The sequence below is a fragment of the Pleurodeles waltl genome, chromosome 4_2 (genome assembly GCF_031143425.1).
Source record: "Pleurodeles waltl isolate 20211129_DDA chromosome 4_2, aPleWal1.hap1.20221129, whole genome shotgun sequence".
Classification (NCBI taxonomy): domain Eukaryota; kingdom Metazoa; phylum Chordata; class Amphibia; order Caudata; family Salamandridae; genus Pleurodeles; species Pleurodeles waltl.
In genome coordinates, this window is record NC_090443.1 from 605,304,982 (window position 1) to 605,321,848 (window position 16,867).

Below are 16,867 nucleotides of genomic sequence, written 5' to 3' on the forward strand. Positions count from 1 at the left end.
TGGACTCACTCGTGTACTTTCAAAGTTAAAATAGATAGTGCTGGTCCTCTATATTAACCCAGCACTGAAGACCCTGATTCATGGCTCTATAAAGTGAAGGACATAATGGCCTATTTTGTGTCTGGAAATGGCATCATTAAGTTGTGTTTTAATTAAGTAATCCGTGTTGGAAGTGCACAGACATACTGTTAAGGTTATGGTACCCAAAATAAAATCTATAGAATGTTATTAGTTAAGACCAGTCAGGTAACCTAAATTGGATCCTCTTCTGGCTCCATACCTCCACAGTCTAATGCATTCCAGTGATCAACATCGCACATGACTTAACAATAGTATGAATTATAAGGTAGCGAGTGATGAATACAATAATTTCCTTGTCTTTAATTTATAATGTTTCTGTTGTACTGATTTTGAACTTACCAGCTCTTAACATTTTGCCGTGTTGTCCTTACCTATAGCATTCACTACTCCATGGTGTCAAGCAGTATATATGGATCTGTGTGTTGGTTCTGAGGAGAGTGGGTGATTGAACGTGTTTGTGACTGGCTGGGTGACCGAGCACATCATTATGTTTATGTAGGAGTAGAGGAATGACTTTAAGGGACAGTGAGTAGTCATTTGGTATTAAGATAGCATGTAAAATAGGTGCACAGATAAATTGGTGTGTGAGTGGATGGTCCAGTCAGTTGACTGTGCAAATGAATAAATAAGATGCTTCAGTATAACTTAGCCATGTGGATGAATAGTGAGTCAGTAGGTGTGAGAGTAGGTATACTAGCGAGTTGATTAACAAATTAATTAGTATGTAGGTGTAAAAAGTGGATGGTAGAATGTCTGGCATAGGACGAGATTATTGAATATGCAAGTGAGAGATGCACATGCCATTTTAAGGTGTACTTGCACACATAGATCACAATTTACAGGTGAATGGTGTGTCTATAACTTTGATGGTCCAAATATATTCTTTCTTTACTAGCGCATTCAGCCAAACAAGAATATTAAATTAGAAGAGGACAGTAGTTAAAACATGTCAATTGAGGAAATCTTACAAAAGGTAATGTCTGTCTTTTATCTTTTTCGCACTAGCATCGCTCTGCATACGATTCTCTTCCAAGTTCAGCAATTGTTTCTATGGCATGCTGTGCTACAGGAAGCTCCCGAGGCTACGATGAAATGGTACCTCATCAGGTCAGTTAAGTGTTTAAAAATATGCATCTGTTGGTAGTTTTAAATTCAGCGTGTGGAGAAATAAATGACTTGCACTGAGCCCTAGCAATAATTCAAAAGTTGCTAATTCATCTAAGAAAGGCCCCTAATATCCATGGAGCCTACTGTCAACTGCATTATAAGAGTTTGATCATTTCATCACATTAACTGGTAATAGCATTCTTTGTTCTTCTAGGGCAGTGTTTGCCCACTTTGATTGAATACTTGTTTTGAACAGGTGATGAGGTACCAACATTTAAATTATGATGGTGTTGATTGAATTATTTTACTCCACTTGTGGTGACAAAGTAAACTGTTTACAAAACCTGCTACATAAATACATATCCTTTTAAGCCATTAGAAATAGTGGACCATAAACTGATCTGTTCCTGCCGATCGAATCCTAGTGCAGTCTCAGGCTTTGTGCTTTTTTTCCTCTATGCACTCCTCCTCCTCTTTATTTGGGTAAACTGTATCTTGTTGCAAGCCCCAGCCTCCTCCCAGAGTCCTACAGAAGCAACAATGCCCTTTTTGCCAGCCACTGCTATCATACATAATTGCTGTCCGGTCTGGAACTAAAAGGAAGCCAACAAACCTTCCTGTGGAAGGGGCAAGCAAATAATTGTGATCACTGTACGAGATGCCTAACCACATTTAACCATACAATAGTACAGTTAGCAAAATGACAAAATTGCAATATCAAGACTACAGATTACCTTTAATGTATTTGATGGTAGTTAAAAGTGCACATCACCATGCCTTTAGTTTAGAAAATCTTTGTTCTAATGAAGGACCCAGAGGCTCATTTTATACATGTTTATTGCTTTCGATGTGCCAGCAAGGCTATTGGAGGATCACTATAGTATATACTTCTTTAAATAGAAAATCACATCCCTAGACCATGACCGTCTCCATATTTTTCAGATATCATAGGCTTAAATACCATGCACCTTCTCTGAGTGACCCACAAAGGCTGACATGTCTGTTATATTGCCAGCATAATCACAATTTGCAATTGAACGGACTATCAAACTTCTTTCTCCTTCCCGGATATTCATTTAGTCTCCGCCATTGTCCATCTTAGCTCATGAAGGAAACATCAGATACAAAGCCAGTTTAGTAACTGCTTTGGTCATACAGCTGATGAAAAAGCTAGGCCTTATAAGGGAAAATACCTGCCTATAACGTCCAATGCCCTGATGTCAGATGCATCATCTTTGGCCTATTTTTCTAAAGATAAGGAAAAAAAGCTTATTTATCTTCTGTAAACCAAAATACTTTGCCCTTAGAGGCATGGATTGCAGAATCTCTTTAAAGCAACGTCACACCACAGAACGCTTGGCAGCCAGGGAAATTGCAGCATATTGAGCCTGAAAGTATCTCTGATCCACATGTTGTGACAAATCTGTATACCTAATACACAGGAGCTAGTTCTGACAGAACCTGAGGGCTTTTGTGAAAGGACATGGATACCCCATCAGGGCATGAAACCTTTTAGGTCTCAATGGTGTGAAACACTTAACCGGGTCTGCTGATGATTAAAATGGTCTAGAATAATTTTTAGAAATATGCAACTCCATAGATTATAAATACTCAAATTATGGCCCGAAGGCCACCTGTGTCCTCCCTGACCTTTACATGCGGCCCCCTAGGGAACAGGAGCACTGGGAAGCTGTTTCTCCAGTATCATATCTTTCATAGATTCGCAAGTTTGAATCTGCCCCATTGTCATGGTGGGAGTCCTATGGCAACAGCAATAAAAAAGCAATGCTAGTAGAAAGACCATAGAAAACCCATTGACAACAAGAGCCAGTGTTAATCTATTCACATTGGCTTAATGCATCCAAACGTCTACCAATCAGAGCAAAGACCCTGAAGCATTCTTCCCCTGCAGAGCCACTGTGCCTCAGATTTCTTACCACACAGCATGTATTAGGGAGTCTCATGAGCTCTGCTCAGTCACAGTGTCTCAGCTTTGACCTTATGACCCGCCAACTGTGTTTCTGATTTTTAATCCTCTATCTACACCCGAGGTGTAGCTTTTGGAGTTTTTTCCTGTGTTTGACAATGTCTGAGGGTTCCAAAAAAAGTCTGTTTAGGCCTTGCAACTCTTGTGGGAAATCTAGGCTGTTTTTGGAAGACCCCCACAAGGAGTGTTTACACTACCTATACACTCAACACAAGCCAAAGTAATGTAAATACTGCCGTACTTTTTCTGCTACACCCTCAAAGACAGAGAGGCCAGACAGCTTCTCTGGCTCCAGGGAAAGAAGGCACAGTCAGAGTCTGTTTGAGACAATGATGAAGAATAGCACACTAAGAGGGTGAAAACCCATTCCAGCGAAACCAGTTCTGAGAGGTTGAGTGAAAGGGATCACCATAAACCGTATCCCTCTCACAGAAGATCTCCCTCTTCACTAGCTTTGGTTCTAGTGACCCCTTTTAAAGAACCAACTCCTCAGAAACCTTGTCCGTCTACTGATCCGCCAATGAAAACTGCTCCATTTACTGCAGCTTCATCGTCAAGAGTGTCAACAATGCAGGTAACGTCAACCCCTGTCATGACAGCGACCTCAGTTGACACCTACAATGAGGAGAACGACGACCGATTCATTGCCGTTGATGAAGGCTATGACGATGATAACTACACCTTCATCGATGAGACCGTTGTTGACGGCTAGAGTTTCAGCGACAACTCCATCTTCGCAGTCTCACAGTTCCTCATCGTCAATTCCATGACATCGACTTCATTGACGATACCTTCAGTGGCACCGTCGACGACCCCTTCAACGGCAGTTAAGGAGACCATCATTGTTCCCACAAAGGACATTCCAGTGTCTCTTCAAGCTGCCATACCCAAAGCCTCAACTTTGCCAACAGTTAGCCTAGTGGAGTTGCAGGACTCTGGGTATAAAGGTTTATTTGGCCCTGTGTACATTCTGTCCTTACTAAACGTCCAGTGTCAAGACACGGAAGATAAGGATGTCGATTAGGGTTCCTCCAATTATCTTCACCATGATTACTCTTCGAGAAAGAAAGTCCACTCAGGGGTATGGGACCTTTCAAGAACACTATCCATTTGAGGAACCGGAGGAAGAACATCACGCTCAAGGGCCCACTGTTGCTGTACCTATCTTTCTAGTTATTGATCAAAGTCTCATGATCAGTGACTACTAGATGCGCTTTCTGTATTCCAATCCTTCAGCTCCACAGACTCCTAGGCACATGGATAGCTTCTACAGAAAGGCTGTATAGCCTCACTACGAAAAAGTAGACCTGTTCCTCTGCCCATCACTATTAGTGATGCCTTGGCGGACAGGCATGGCGACCAGAAGTCTGAAGAAGGTGAGATTAATTTTGTTTCAGGAGGAAACAATCCTGAATGAGATTACTATGTTGCTCCCTCACCAGCTTCACCTATTCCGACTCGAGCTGATTCACCACCAGCAGATATATGTAGCTTCCATGACCTCTTGGAATGTGCATCCAAGCGCTTTGATTTGCTGATCTCGACTGTATGATTTTAAAGACACAGCTCAGCGCACGATCAGATCCATACCAGTTGTGGAATATATCTGACAAGAGGGGCTGAAACTGAGGAAGGCACCGGTATCAGTGGCTGCGGTGGTGCCAAAATTGCGCAAAAAATATAGAGCCCCTGAAAATGCATTAGCGTACATTATCAGTCATCCTAGACCTGAATCGGTTATAGTGCAGATGGCACAATGAAGAGCTAAAAATTCCTCTTTCCCTGCTAAGCTACATCTGATACAGAAGATTGCAGACTCAATGATATTGGTAAGAGGTTCGCAGTCATGGCTACAAAATCCATAAGAGCCCCAAACACACCATCAATTTCCGTCCGATGCCTGGGCTGGCATTCTTAAGACATCAGGGCTGGTTGAATGGAAACATCTTTCCATCCAGAAATTCCAGTGAAGATCTTGGATCTGCCATTCAATGGTGAAAATCTATTCAGAGAGCATGTGGATGATGCCCTGGAGTCCATTAAATCTGACACCAAGACCACCCGCTCATTGGGCACGCTGCAGCAGATGTTTTCCTTCCTTCTGAGGGGGAAGAGGCAGAGGTCAGTTTACGGCTTGACCACCCTACCAACTTTCCAGATGCCAGCTGTATACCCAACAAGGATTTCAATCAGCTTATTCTTCCCAAGCAACTTACGAGGCAGCTGCAGGTTCCACCTATCCTTAGACAGCCAGTCCGAAGATGCCCTCCAACTGGAGGAAAAGAGCAGGACTCCTCCAGAAGACAATGATATGTGCCTGGCACCGGCCATCTTAGTCCCACATCATCAAATCTCCAGTTACCTTTCCAAACTCTACAGTTGTTGGAAAATCATCTCTTCCAACAAATAAGTGTTAGGTGTAATCGAGCACAGTCACACCCTGGAATTTTTCAAAAGCCTCCAAATATTCCAAGCAGAACATCGCATCATTATCTGTCTCTGCTGCAGAAGGAGATCAGTTTGATTATCCCCAAAGATGCGATAGAGGAATTCCCGTTCCATCAGCGCAATAAGGGATTCTATGCCAACTTTTTCCTCAGCAGAAAGAAATCAGGCAAGTATAGACAGGTAATGGACTTAAGGTTTTTAAACAAATTCATCAAGAAACAGTCCTTCATGATGCTGTCCCTACACGGAATTCTTCGCCTAATGCATTCAAGTGATTTCATGACGTATTTGGATCTTCTGGATGCATATTTCCATTTTCCCATTCACATCAAACATTGAAGGCTCCTGTGGTTCGATATGGCAGGGTGCCATTATCAGTTCAAGGTACTTTGTTTTGGCATTCGGTCCTCTCCAAGGGTCTTAATGAAATGCATGGCTCAAGTGGTGGCGTTTCTGAGAAGATCAGGGCACTAGGTTTTCCCTTACCTGGACAGTTGACTGATAAAAGGACCCACATTTCTTTCTGCCTGGAATTCAACTCTTGTCTGTCTGCAGCTAATCGAAACTCTAGGCCTCAAACTGAACAAGGACAAATCCTTACTAATTCCATTGAGAACAGCATTATTTGTAGGAGCAGTTATAGACCAGGTAGTCGCAAAGACTTTCCCTACTCCGAAGACAATCCTTAGTCTCGAGACAAAAACAAGCCCTCTATCAAAAAGAAAGTCCACTTCAGTACAGGAGTACAAATCAGTGTTCGGGATGATGACATCCTGTTGAATCCACACTGTCCTCTTCATATACGTCCCTTACAGGAGGAACTGGACAAGCAATGGATTTACTGTAAGGGATCCTTCAAAGATTCCATTATAATCACTCAAAAGATGAAGTGAGAGATGTCCTAATCCTTGGACACAAACAATATCTCGCAAGTTATTTCATTCATTCCATTAAGACCAAACATGGTGATGACTATGGATGCCTCCATGGAGGAATAGGGAGCGCATATGCAGGACTTGGAGATTCATGGGAAGTGGACCGCCCAGGAAGCTTCCTCCCACATCATTCTCCTGAGCTGAATGCAGTCTTCCTGGATCTTCAAGCTTTCCTTTCCAGGCTCTGCAGCACCTCGGTATCAGTACGAATGGACAACTCTACTACCATGTGTTACCTCACAAAGCAGGGAGGTACAAGATCAAAGACACTCAGCTCAAGCGCAGTTAATCAGGGAGTGGACGCTCACTAGCAACATCACCCTAAGGGTGGAACATGTCCTAGGAAAACAGAAGGAATTGGCAGTTACCCTTAGACGTATGAACAAACAATTCCATGAGTGTGAGCTCAGTCAGCGTCACCTAAAGCAGGTGTTTCAACCTTGGGGTGCCCCCATTCTGGACTACTTCACTACCCCGTACAACAAGAAACACTGGTTTAACACCACCAGGTTCCGCAACCAGCCTCTCCAGGAAATGCATTACATATGGCATGGACAGGATTATGCCTTTCCACTATTTCAACTCATCCCCAAGGTCATCAGGAAAATGAAACTAGAACTTTGCCGTCTTATACTAATAGTTCTGACTTGGCCAAGATAATACAGGTTAGTCGAGCTTCTTGGCCTATCAGAGTGCTCTCACCTCCCCTTCCATCCAGTGGGGAATCTTCTGTCAGTGAACATGGGACAAGTTCTTCATCCGCAGATCCGATCTCTAAACTTGTTAACAATGGCTCCTCACAACACTGAATTTGAAGCAGGGAGTCTTTCCGAGGGTTGCAGAGTAAGTTGCAGACAAGCTCCAGCATATTCCACCATTAAATGCAATTCCACAAAGTGGAAGAGGTTCTGTGTCTGGTGTAGCTCTCAGTCGTAACATCCCATTTCAGGCTTTACCAATCCATGAACCATATTTGCAGTTTCAGGAGGACAGGGTTATTTTGAGAACCAACTCTAAGTTCATCCCAAAAGTACCAACAACTTTTCACCTCTGAGAGTCTATAGTTTTACCAACATTCTTCCATAACCCATCTTCACCAGCGAAAAAAGTCCTACATTCACTGGAATTTAAACACTTTCCTAAGTTTTACCTAAATAGAACTCAAACGTTCAGAAAATCTGATCAACTCTTGGTCTCCTTTGCCTCGCTGAGGAAAGGATAAGCTCTGTCAATGCTGAGTATCGCTCACTGAGTAGCTGAGGTTATTATGTTCTACCACAAGATGGCAGGATGGACGCTGTCAGCAAAAGTGAAGGCACACTCCACGAGGAAGGCCGTTTGTGGGGGCTTCGCTTCTTGACATCTGCAGAGCAGCCACATGGGTTAATGGCCATACTTTCACAAACCATTAATGCCTGGACTCTTGGCAAAGAGCTGATGTGGCAGTCAGGCAGGCCACATTATGATGCCTGTTTTCCTAAGATATACAAGTTAAATTGTTTTTCTCAGCCTGATCCGCAGATGTCTCTCTTTCTTTCTCTTTCATTCTCACTCTTTCTCTTCTTTTGTTTATTTATATGCTGTGACAAATATACGTTTACTTGTAGCAAATGATTTCTTTGTATGTAACAAGCTTGCATATAGGAATATAATTAATGTGAGTGAATTTTACAGTCAATGTTGTAATTGTTTTCATGTTGGGATGGTTCGCTTAACATTCCTCCAACAGTCTTTTAATACTGCTCGCTTCTCTGATTTAAGCGTGTGAATCTATGAGACATATAGATCTCTGCTCTGATTGCTTGAGGTTTGAATGCATCAAACAATGTCAATAGGTTAACACTGCCTATTGTTGTCAGTGGGTTTTCCAAGGCCTTCCCACTAACATTGCTTTTTATTGCTGGACGATTCAAGCATGTGAATCTATGAAAGATATTAATATTGGAGAACCACAGTATACAGGCAAGTAACTTGCTTTTTACTCAACTCAGCACTAATAATTTTAAAAAATTAAATAGACAAGCAATAATTTATTCCAACCTTAATTAAAGTTAAAGGAAGAAAGTAACTAGGGAGTCCTGTGCTTAACTTTAGAAACACCTTCATTTTTAAAGACATCTTGCAACAAAGGTGTAAAAAATTATGACCTTATCCTCAAAATTCTAAAAGTATATTTAGTTAATTTGCAGAACCTTTTAACCTTAGTACAATTTATTATATCAGTGAATTGAGAAATATTCATTTAAAAGTGATAGTTTTCAAATATGAATTTAGAACTTCCCCTACTCTGACATCAACACCAATAGTAAATTAAAGAGGCACGTCAGGTGTGCACTTTTGGGTAGCCTGGGTTCTTGTTATTCATGAACAACATTATAGTTTATTAAGTCAAACACAGGAACAGGTTTTGTACAGTACACACTGAGAAATCATGTATTTCGAGGTCCTCTTATATGTGATAATGAATAAAGTGAAGGGCACATGTAATTAAAAATTGCTTAGGGTCACAACATTTGGAAAAGTGGGGAAGCCAGGATTAATCCCAGGTTTTTTTTGGGTGCACATTGTTCAGTTCAGCCACTAGATGTATATCCTTCGTTTCACCCATACCTACCTTACTGCCAGTCACCCAAAGCCGCTCCTCCTCCCTCCCCCAACCACCACGCCAATGGCATCTATGGAGCCCTCAGGCACATCACAGACTAAACTTTTTGTCCCCTGGGAAAATGTTTGTGAGTATCCATACCATAGATCAAAGACGGCTGCAGTAGTGAAGAATGCTGCCAGACCCACTGATTTACATCTGAAAAATATGTACATTTGCATTTACAACTGAATGACCTACAGCCCCATATTTCTGTTAACCACTTGGCTGCCCTAAGAAAAAGAACAGAAAGAAATTAATAAGGAAGTGGGAATTCGAAGGAGATGAACCAGGATTGTTTCTAGTAGCTCCTCCTTCCAAGTCTCACTATCTGATTAAGTTTTCATATAGATCTTTTTTTGTCTCGCAGTGCTGTTCTGTTCAAGAGATCTTGTAATGGAAGTCTTGCTCCCATCACAAGATTGTAGAATCAGTTTACCTGTCTTAGCTTTGTAATGGTACAGAATGGAATAGTGGTGCATTACCCTATCTAAAAACTTATTGGATTTGTCAGATGTGACATTGCCTTTGTTGTACCATCTGCACTAAATCCCATACTCCACTCTTTTGAAAGTAGGTGGCTGTTTTCCAGCTTGCAGTCAATTCCAACAGCTTTTACATGTTCCCACTTTTTCAAAGAGATGGAATATTACAAGTTTTTTCTATTTCTTGTACTCTATTGGTAAACAGTCAGTAAGTTCCCCTTTAAATAGTCACATTAATTACCTTCTGATTGATTTCATGCTAACTAATCTATTGTCACCAGCATCTCTTTGGTCCCAGTGTCATTGGTTTGGCCTTTAGGGAGTTGTATTCATCTTTTTAAACTGAGGAAAAATGACCTGTCACGGTATGTCTTAATTATGGCTGGTGCATGGGATATGGAGTGGTAATTTTATGTGGTCCATGCCAGATGGACAAATGTGATGCAGTACAGAACACATGCAAAGAATATCAGGTTAAATTTATACGTTGCGATAACTCCTCAGAGTACTTAATCCATGGTTTTTCCTTTTCATTCAGATTTCTGTGGTTTCCGAAGAGCGGTTTTATACCAAGTGGAATCCAAAGGCCACAGCATCAACTCATGGTGAAGTTAATTTACAAAGTGGAATTATTGCAGGCAAAAAGGCTATCAATCATTTGCATCAAGAACTGGGCGAGCGAGGCTTTATCCAGGTATATATGGGAATAAATAATAATATACTACTGCTCTCGGGATTTTGTGATTTCCCTACTGAACCTGGGTTCTGCTTACTTTCTAAAGGTCTATGTGGACCAAGTTGATGAAGATATTGTAGCAGTAACAAGACACTGTCCACACACACATCAGTCTGTAGTAGCTGTGTCCAGGACTGCATTCCGCGATCCAAAAACTTCATTCTACAGCAAGGAAGTGCCTCAGATGTGTATCCCAGGTATTGCCAGTTGAGAATGTGTACAATTTTCTTTTTTAACTGTCTTTATTGCTTTCATATTGCATGGAAGTAACAGAAGCATATCTATTACACAATTGAAGCACTCCGTATCAGAAGAAGGGAGTCAGGTGCAGTTCAGTTGCTAGTGTCCATAACTCCCTTTTATGCAGCATGTGGGGACTGTGAATCCTAAGTCCATCAACACAGGAGGGCCACCGCATCTCCTCCATTAGTCGTAACATTCTTGTCAAGAGCAGATGTGCATAACAGTGCCTCTCTATCAAGAGGTCTCCTTGGATAGTACATGGACAGATCATGATGAAAAAAATATTACCACAAGAAATTTAACTGTATTTACCCTCCACCACCAACCTGAATGCATTGGTCCTTGGATCTAAGTGCAGTGTATCCTACAGTCCATGCTGCCCTTGTGTCCCTTTGTGGTGTCTAGGTATTTCTTATGGTGTTTCAGTTCCAGTGACACCAGTATTATTTCTCCAGTTGGGTTTGTGGTTGTGTCTACCCCACTCCGTGGGCACCACTGGTAGTTGCTTGTGCTTTAGATTAAGCAAGGGGCCCTGTCAGCAACACCCTGATAGTGACATTGTGGAGGTTCTCAGGGTGAACGGTCATCCAAGTGTGTTTCAAGTTTCTCCAAGTAAGTATCCCAAGCCCCCAGCAGGTCCTCCCTATCACCTCTTACATGTAGCCAGTGCCCATTTACACATGTCTGCCTGCCGATGACACAGTGAAGGTATTGTGGCCGATTTCTAGGCCATGGTTATGTACCATTTAGCCAGAATCCGTGCCAGATTCTGGAATCGTATCAACCCCTTCAATTGTTTAATTATATGCCCCACATCCAGAAAACCCTGGACTGGATCCAGCAGAAACAGGCAGCTCATCATCTCCGAGATAGCTTGTGTGACCTGTCCACAAAAGGGGCACCACACGCATCCATACCATGTGGGGGAAATCTTGTGTCTGCTGCACCACACTAGGAACCACTGGCACCTGGGAGTATTCTGCCTATCTTCTGTGGGGCGAGGTATGCGTGGTGCAGATAGTGAAATTGAATGAGGCAGAAATGTGTATTGTGTGTTGCCCGCCTGACTGATTGGAGACACAGCTCCCATTGTTTAGCCGGGATATCTATTCTGAGTGATAAGTTCCACCAGTCGTGTAGTTTCCAGGCCTCTCCAGTTAACCGCCACCGTAATGGCATATACAGGAGTGTGATAGCCTTCATGGAGTTTCCTCTGATCAGGACCATCTCCAGGGGCGCCCCTATAGGAGGCCGCACCTGGTCATGTGCCCATGTTCTCAACATCATATCCCTGAGCACCGAATGCAGGAAGAATTGGTCATTCCCCAACCTGTGATCCACCCTTAGGGTCTCAAACGTGCAGAGTCCCTCCTCTGTAACCAAATCTTCCCATAGCTTGACCCCCGCTTCAACCCACATCTGTGTGTGGAACATGCTCTCTATTCCTGCGATCCCAGATTGGTAGATTAGGGACTTGTGGCGTGGAGCGCGAGCCATCACAGATACATTGCTTCCCAACATGCAAGGCTATACGCAATATTATGTTGATGAAGACTATAGAGCATCATACAGACACTGAAGTTGGCAACACATGTTCCACGGAATACAATATTGCTTCTTCAGGGCAGGTAACACACATATATATGTGTGTGTGTGTGTATATATATATATATATATATATATATATATATGTTCAATGGCATGTGTAGCTGCAGATACACATGCTGTGCATTATCCTGCCATCTAGTGTTGGGCTCGGAGTGTTACAAGTTGTTTTTCTTCGAAGAAGTCTTTTCGAGTCACGAGATCGAGGGACTCCTCTCCTTTCGGCTCCATTGGGCATGGGCGTCGACTCCATCTTAGATTGTCTTCTTTCCGCCATCAGGTTCGGACGTGTTCCTCTTCGCTCCGTGTTTCGGTTTGGAAAGTTAAATAAATCTCGGAAAATTTGACGGTATTGTTTGCGTTCGGTATCGGGTTAGTAATAGCAGATCGACACCGAAGAAAAGAAGAGCTCCGGTAGCCCTTTGGGGCTTCCACTCCCCGGCGGGGCCTGGTCGGCCCGACCACGTGCGTCTTCAAGGCTCATGGAACGGACCCCATTCCGCTTCTGCCCCGAAAGTCCCACAATAAGTATCCTTATACAGACCAGCATTTGGTCTGTAATTTGTGTTTGTCCCCCGAACACAAAGAGGATACCTGTGAGGCCTGTCGGGCATTTCGGTCGAAGAAGACGCTACAGGACCGAAGAGCTCGAAGGCTTCAAATGGCATCGACGCCGGCAGGACACCAAGACGTCGAAGAAGAGGAGACTTTCTCCATTCCTGATTCGGACTCGGACGAGGCCGAAAGTGAGCCGCCGGCGAGGCAACAAACCGTGAGTAAAACTGTCCCGGCCAAAACTCACACAAAGATAATGAAAGCCCAGGGGACGCCACCGCCGGCAGGCCATGGCTTAACCCGTAAGCACAGTGACCAACCATCGGCACCGAAAAAGGGCATACACGTGTCGAAGACATCCGACTCCGGTCGAGATACCGGCACAGAGTATACTCGGCACCGAGATACTGGCTCTGACAAAACTCGGCACCAAGATATCGGCACCCCAAAACCGAAAAAGGTGGCTTCGGAGCCGAAAAAGACTACGGAAAAGATACTGGTGCCGAAACACCCAGCCTCGGAGCCGAAACAGAGTTCATATTCAGAAGAACAAGGCCTTTCATCACAACTACAAGGCCATACATTTGGACAAGAATTAGAGATGGGAGAGCCAGACTATACACAAAAAAGGCTCCATATTCAGAAGGGCACAGGGAAAATAAGAACTCTTCCCCCAATTAAAATGAAACGGAAACTTGTTTTCCAAGAGACAGAAAAACAGCCAAAAGCAAAAGTGGCTAAAGAAAAAACTCCACCACGTTTTTCGCCACAGCCATCGCCACCGCACTCACCACAACTGTCACCAATTGCAACACCCCCAATGATGCAATCACCAACGCATACAGGGATGAGCCAGGATGACCCAGATGCATGGGATCTATATGATGCACCAGTATCTGGCAATAGTCCGGATTGCTACCCGGCAAGACCATCACCACCAGAAGACAGTACTGCTTACATGCAGGTGGTGTCCAGAGCAGCTACTTTTCACAATGTAGCACTGCATGCAGAACCTATAGAGGATGACTTTTTATTCAATACCCTGTCATCAACACATAGCCAATTCCAGAGTCTGCCTATGTTACCAGGTATGTTAAAACACGCAAAACAGGTGTTTCAAGACCCCGTCAAAGGCAGAGCCATCACACCTAGGGTGAAGAAGAAATACAAACCTCCCCCTATGGACCCTGTCTACATCACGCAACAACTAACACCTGACTCGGTGGTAGTAGGGGCAGCCCGGAAAAGGGCAAACTCACAGACTTCTGGGGATACACCACCACCCGACAAAGAAAGTCGAAAGTTTGATGCAGCTGGAAAAAGGGTTGCAACACAAGCAGCCAATCAATGGCGTATTGCCAATTCCCAAGCTTTATTGGCAAGATATGACAGGGCTCATTGGGACGAAATGCAGCATTTCATTGAACATCTTCCCAAAGAGTTTCAAAAGCGTGCACAACAAGTGGTGGAAGAAGGCCAAAGTATCTCCAACAACCAGATACGATCGGCTATGGACGCAGCGGACACAGCTGCCAGAACAGTGAACACGGCAGTCACTATTCGGAGACACGCATGGCTACGCACCTCCGGATTTAAGCCAGAGATCCAGCAGGCTGTGCTTAATATGCCTTTTAATGGACAACAGTTGTTTGGGCCGGAGGTGGACACAGCTATAGAAAAGCTAAAGAAAGACACAGACACGGCCAAAGCCATGGGCGCGCTTTACTCCCCACAGAGCAGAGGCACCTTTAAGAAGCCACACTTTAGAGGGGGGTTTCGAGCCCAAAGCACTGAACCTTCAACCTCACAGGCCAGACCCACATACCAGGGCCAATACCAAAGAGGAGGTTTTCGGGGACAATATAGGGGTGGACAGTTTCCTAAAACAAGAGGGAAATTCCAAAGCCCAAAAACCCCACAAAATAAACAGTGACTCCAATGTCACGAATCCCCAACACATAACACCAGTTACAAAAATTGGGAAGACATAACTACGGACTCATGGGTCCTAGCCATTATCCAACATGGTTATTGCATAGAATTCCTACAATTACCACCAAACGTGCCTCCAAAAACACACAACATGTCCAAACAGCACTTGGATCTATTACAACTGGAGGTCTAAGCGTTATTACAAAAGGAGGCAATAGAACTAGTGCCCAACCATCAAAAAGGAACAGGTGTTTATTCCCTGTATTTTCTAATACCAAAAAAGGACAAAACACTGAGACCCATCTTAGATCTCAGAACACTAAACCTTTACATCAAATCAGATCACTTTCACATAGTGACACTTCAAGACGTGATTCCCTTGCTCAAACAACAAGACTACATGTCAACATTAGACCTCAAGGATGCTTACTTCCATATACCCATACATCCTTCCCACAGAAAATACTTAAGGTTTGTAATCCAAGGAGTACACTACCAATTCAAAGTGTTACCATTCGGGATAACAACAGCACCAAGGGTATTTACAAAATGCCTTGCAGTAGTAGCTGCACATATCAGAAGGCAGCACATACACGTATTCCCGTACCTAGACGACTGGTTAATAAAGACCAGCACTCACAAAAAGTGTCTTCAACACACAAAATACGTCATAGAAACCCTTCACAAGTTAGGGTTCTCAATAAACAACCTAAAATCACACTTACAACCGTGTCAAATACAACCATACTTAGGAGCAACAATCAACACAAAAAAAGGGATTGCCACTCCAAGTCCACAAAGAGTACAAGAATTCCAAAACGTAGTACAAAGCATGCACCCAAATCAACAGTATCAAGTAAGGTTTGTGATGAAACTTCTAGGCATGATGTCTTCATGCATAGCCATTGTCCCAAACGCAAGATTACACATGCGGCCCTTACAAAAGTGTCTAGCGACACAATGGACACAAGCACAGGGTCAACTTCAAGATCTAGAGTTGATAGACCGCCAAACACACTCCTCGCTTCAATGGTGGAATCCTATAAATTTAAACCAAGGGCGGCCTTTCCAGGACCCAGTGCCTCAATACGTGATCACAACAGATGCTTCCATGGCAGGGTGGGGAGCACACTCAACCAACACAGCATCCAGGGACAATGGGACACTCAACAAAGACAACTTCATATAAATCAACTAGAACTACTAGCAGTGTTTCTAGCATTGAAAGCATTTAAACCGTTAATAGCCCACAAACACATTCTTGTCAAAACAGACAACATGACAACAATGTATTACCTAAACAAACAGGGAGGGACACACTCAATCAAAGCTGTGTCTCTTAGCACATAAGATTTGGCATTGGGCGACTCACAATCACATTCGCCTAATAGCACAATACATCCCAGGAATTCAAAACCAGTTGGCCGACAATCTCAGTCAAGATCACCAACAGATACACGAATGGGAACTTCATCCCCAGATACTGCAAACCTTACTGCGTTTGGGACAATGGCTATGCTGTGCATTATCCTGCCATCTAGTGTTGGGCTCGGAGTGTTACAAGTTGTTTTTCTTCGAAGAAGTCTTTTCGAGTCACGGGACCGAGTGACTCCTCCCGTTCGGCTCCATTGCGCATGGGCTTCGACTCCATCTTAGATTGTTTTCTTTCCGCCATCGGGTTCGGACGTGTTCATCTTCGCTCCGTATTTCGAATCGGGAAAGTTAGCTAATGTATCGACAATTCGATGGTATTGTTATCGCTCGGTACCGGGTTAGTGTTAGTGTATCGGCACTGACATCAAGACTGCTTCGGTGGCCCTTCGGGGCTTCCACTCTTCACCGAGGCCTGGTCGGCCCGACCACACCCGTCGCCCCAGACTAATGGACCGGACCCCCTTCCGTTTCTGTCCTAAGTGTCAGGCAAAGTATCCTTATACAGACCAGCACCGGGTCTGTAATCTTTGTTTGTCACCCGAACACAGAGAGGATACTTGTGAAGCTTGCCGAGCGTTTCGATCGAAAAAGACCTTGAGGGATTGACGAGCAAGAAGACTGCAAATGGCGTCGAAGCCGAAAGAACAGCTCGACGTCAAAGAGGAGGAAAGTATC

At 43.6% G+C, this 16,867-nt stretch overlaps 1 protein-coding gene across 3 annotated transcripts in view; it reads left to right on the plus strand.

Moving 5' to 3' along the window:
• The window catches only part of AGL (amylo-alpha-1, 6-glucosidase, 4-alpha-glucanotransferase), a 419,432-nt gene that overhangs the window by 148,795 nt on the left and 253,770 nt on the right, over positions 1 to 16,867 (plus strand). For all 3 annotated transcript variants that reach the window (XM_069232148.1, XM_069232150.1, XM_069232149.1), the window contains exons 15-17: positions 1,087 to 1,188; positions 10,226 to 10,381; positions 10,470 to 10,620. In XM_069232148.1, the coding sequence (XP_069088249.1) occupies positions 1,087 to 1,188; positions 10,226 to 10,381; positions 10,470 to 10,620 (409 nt within the window). The remainder of the gene's footprint in view (positions 1 to 1,086; positions 1,189 to 10,225; positions 10,382 to 10,469; positions 10,621 to 16,867) is intronic.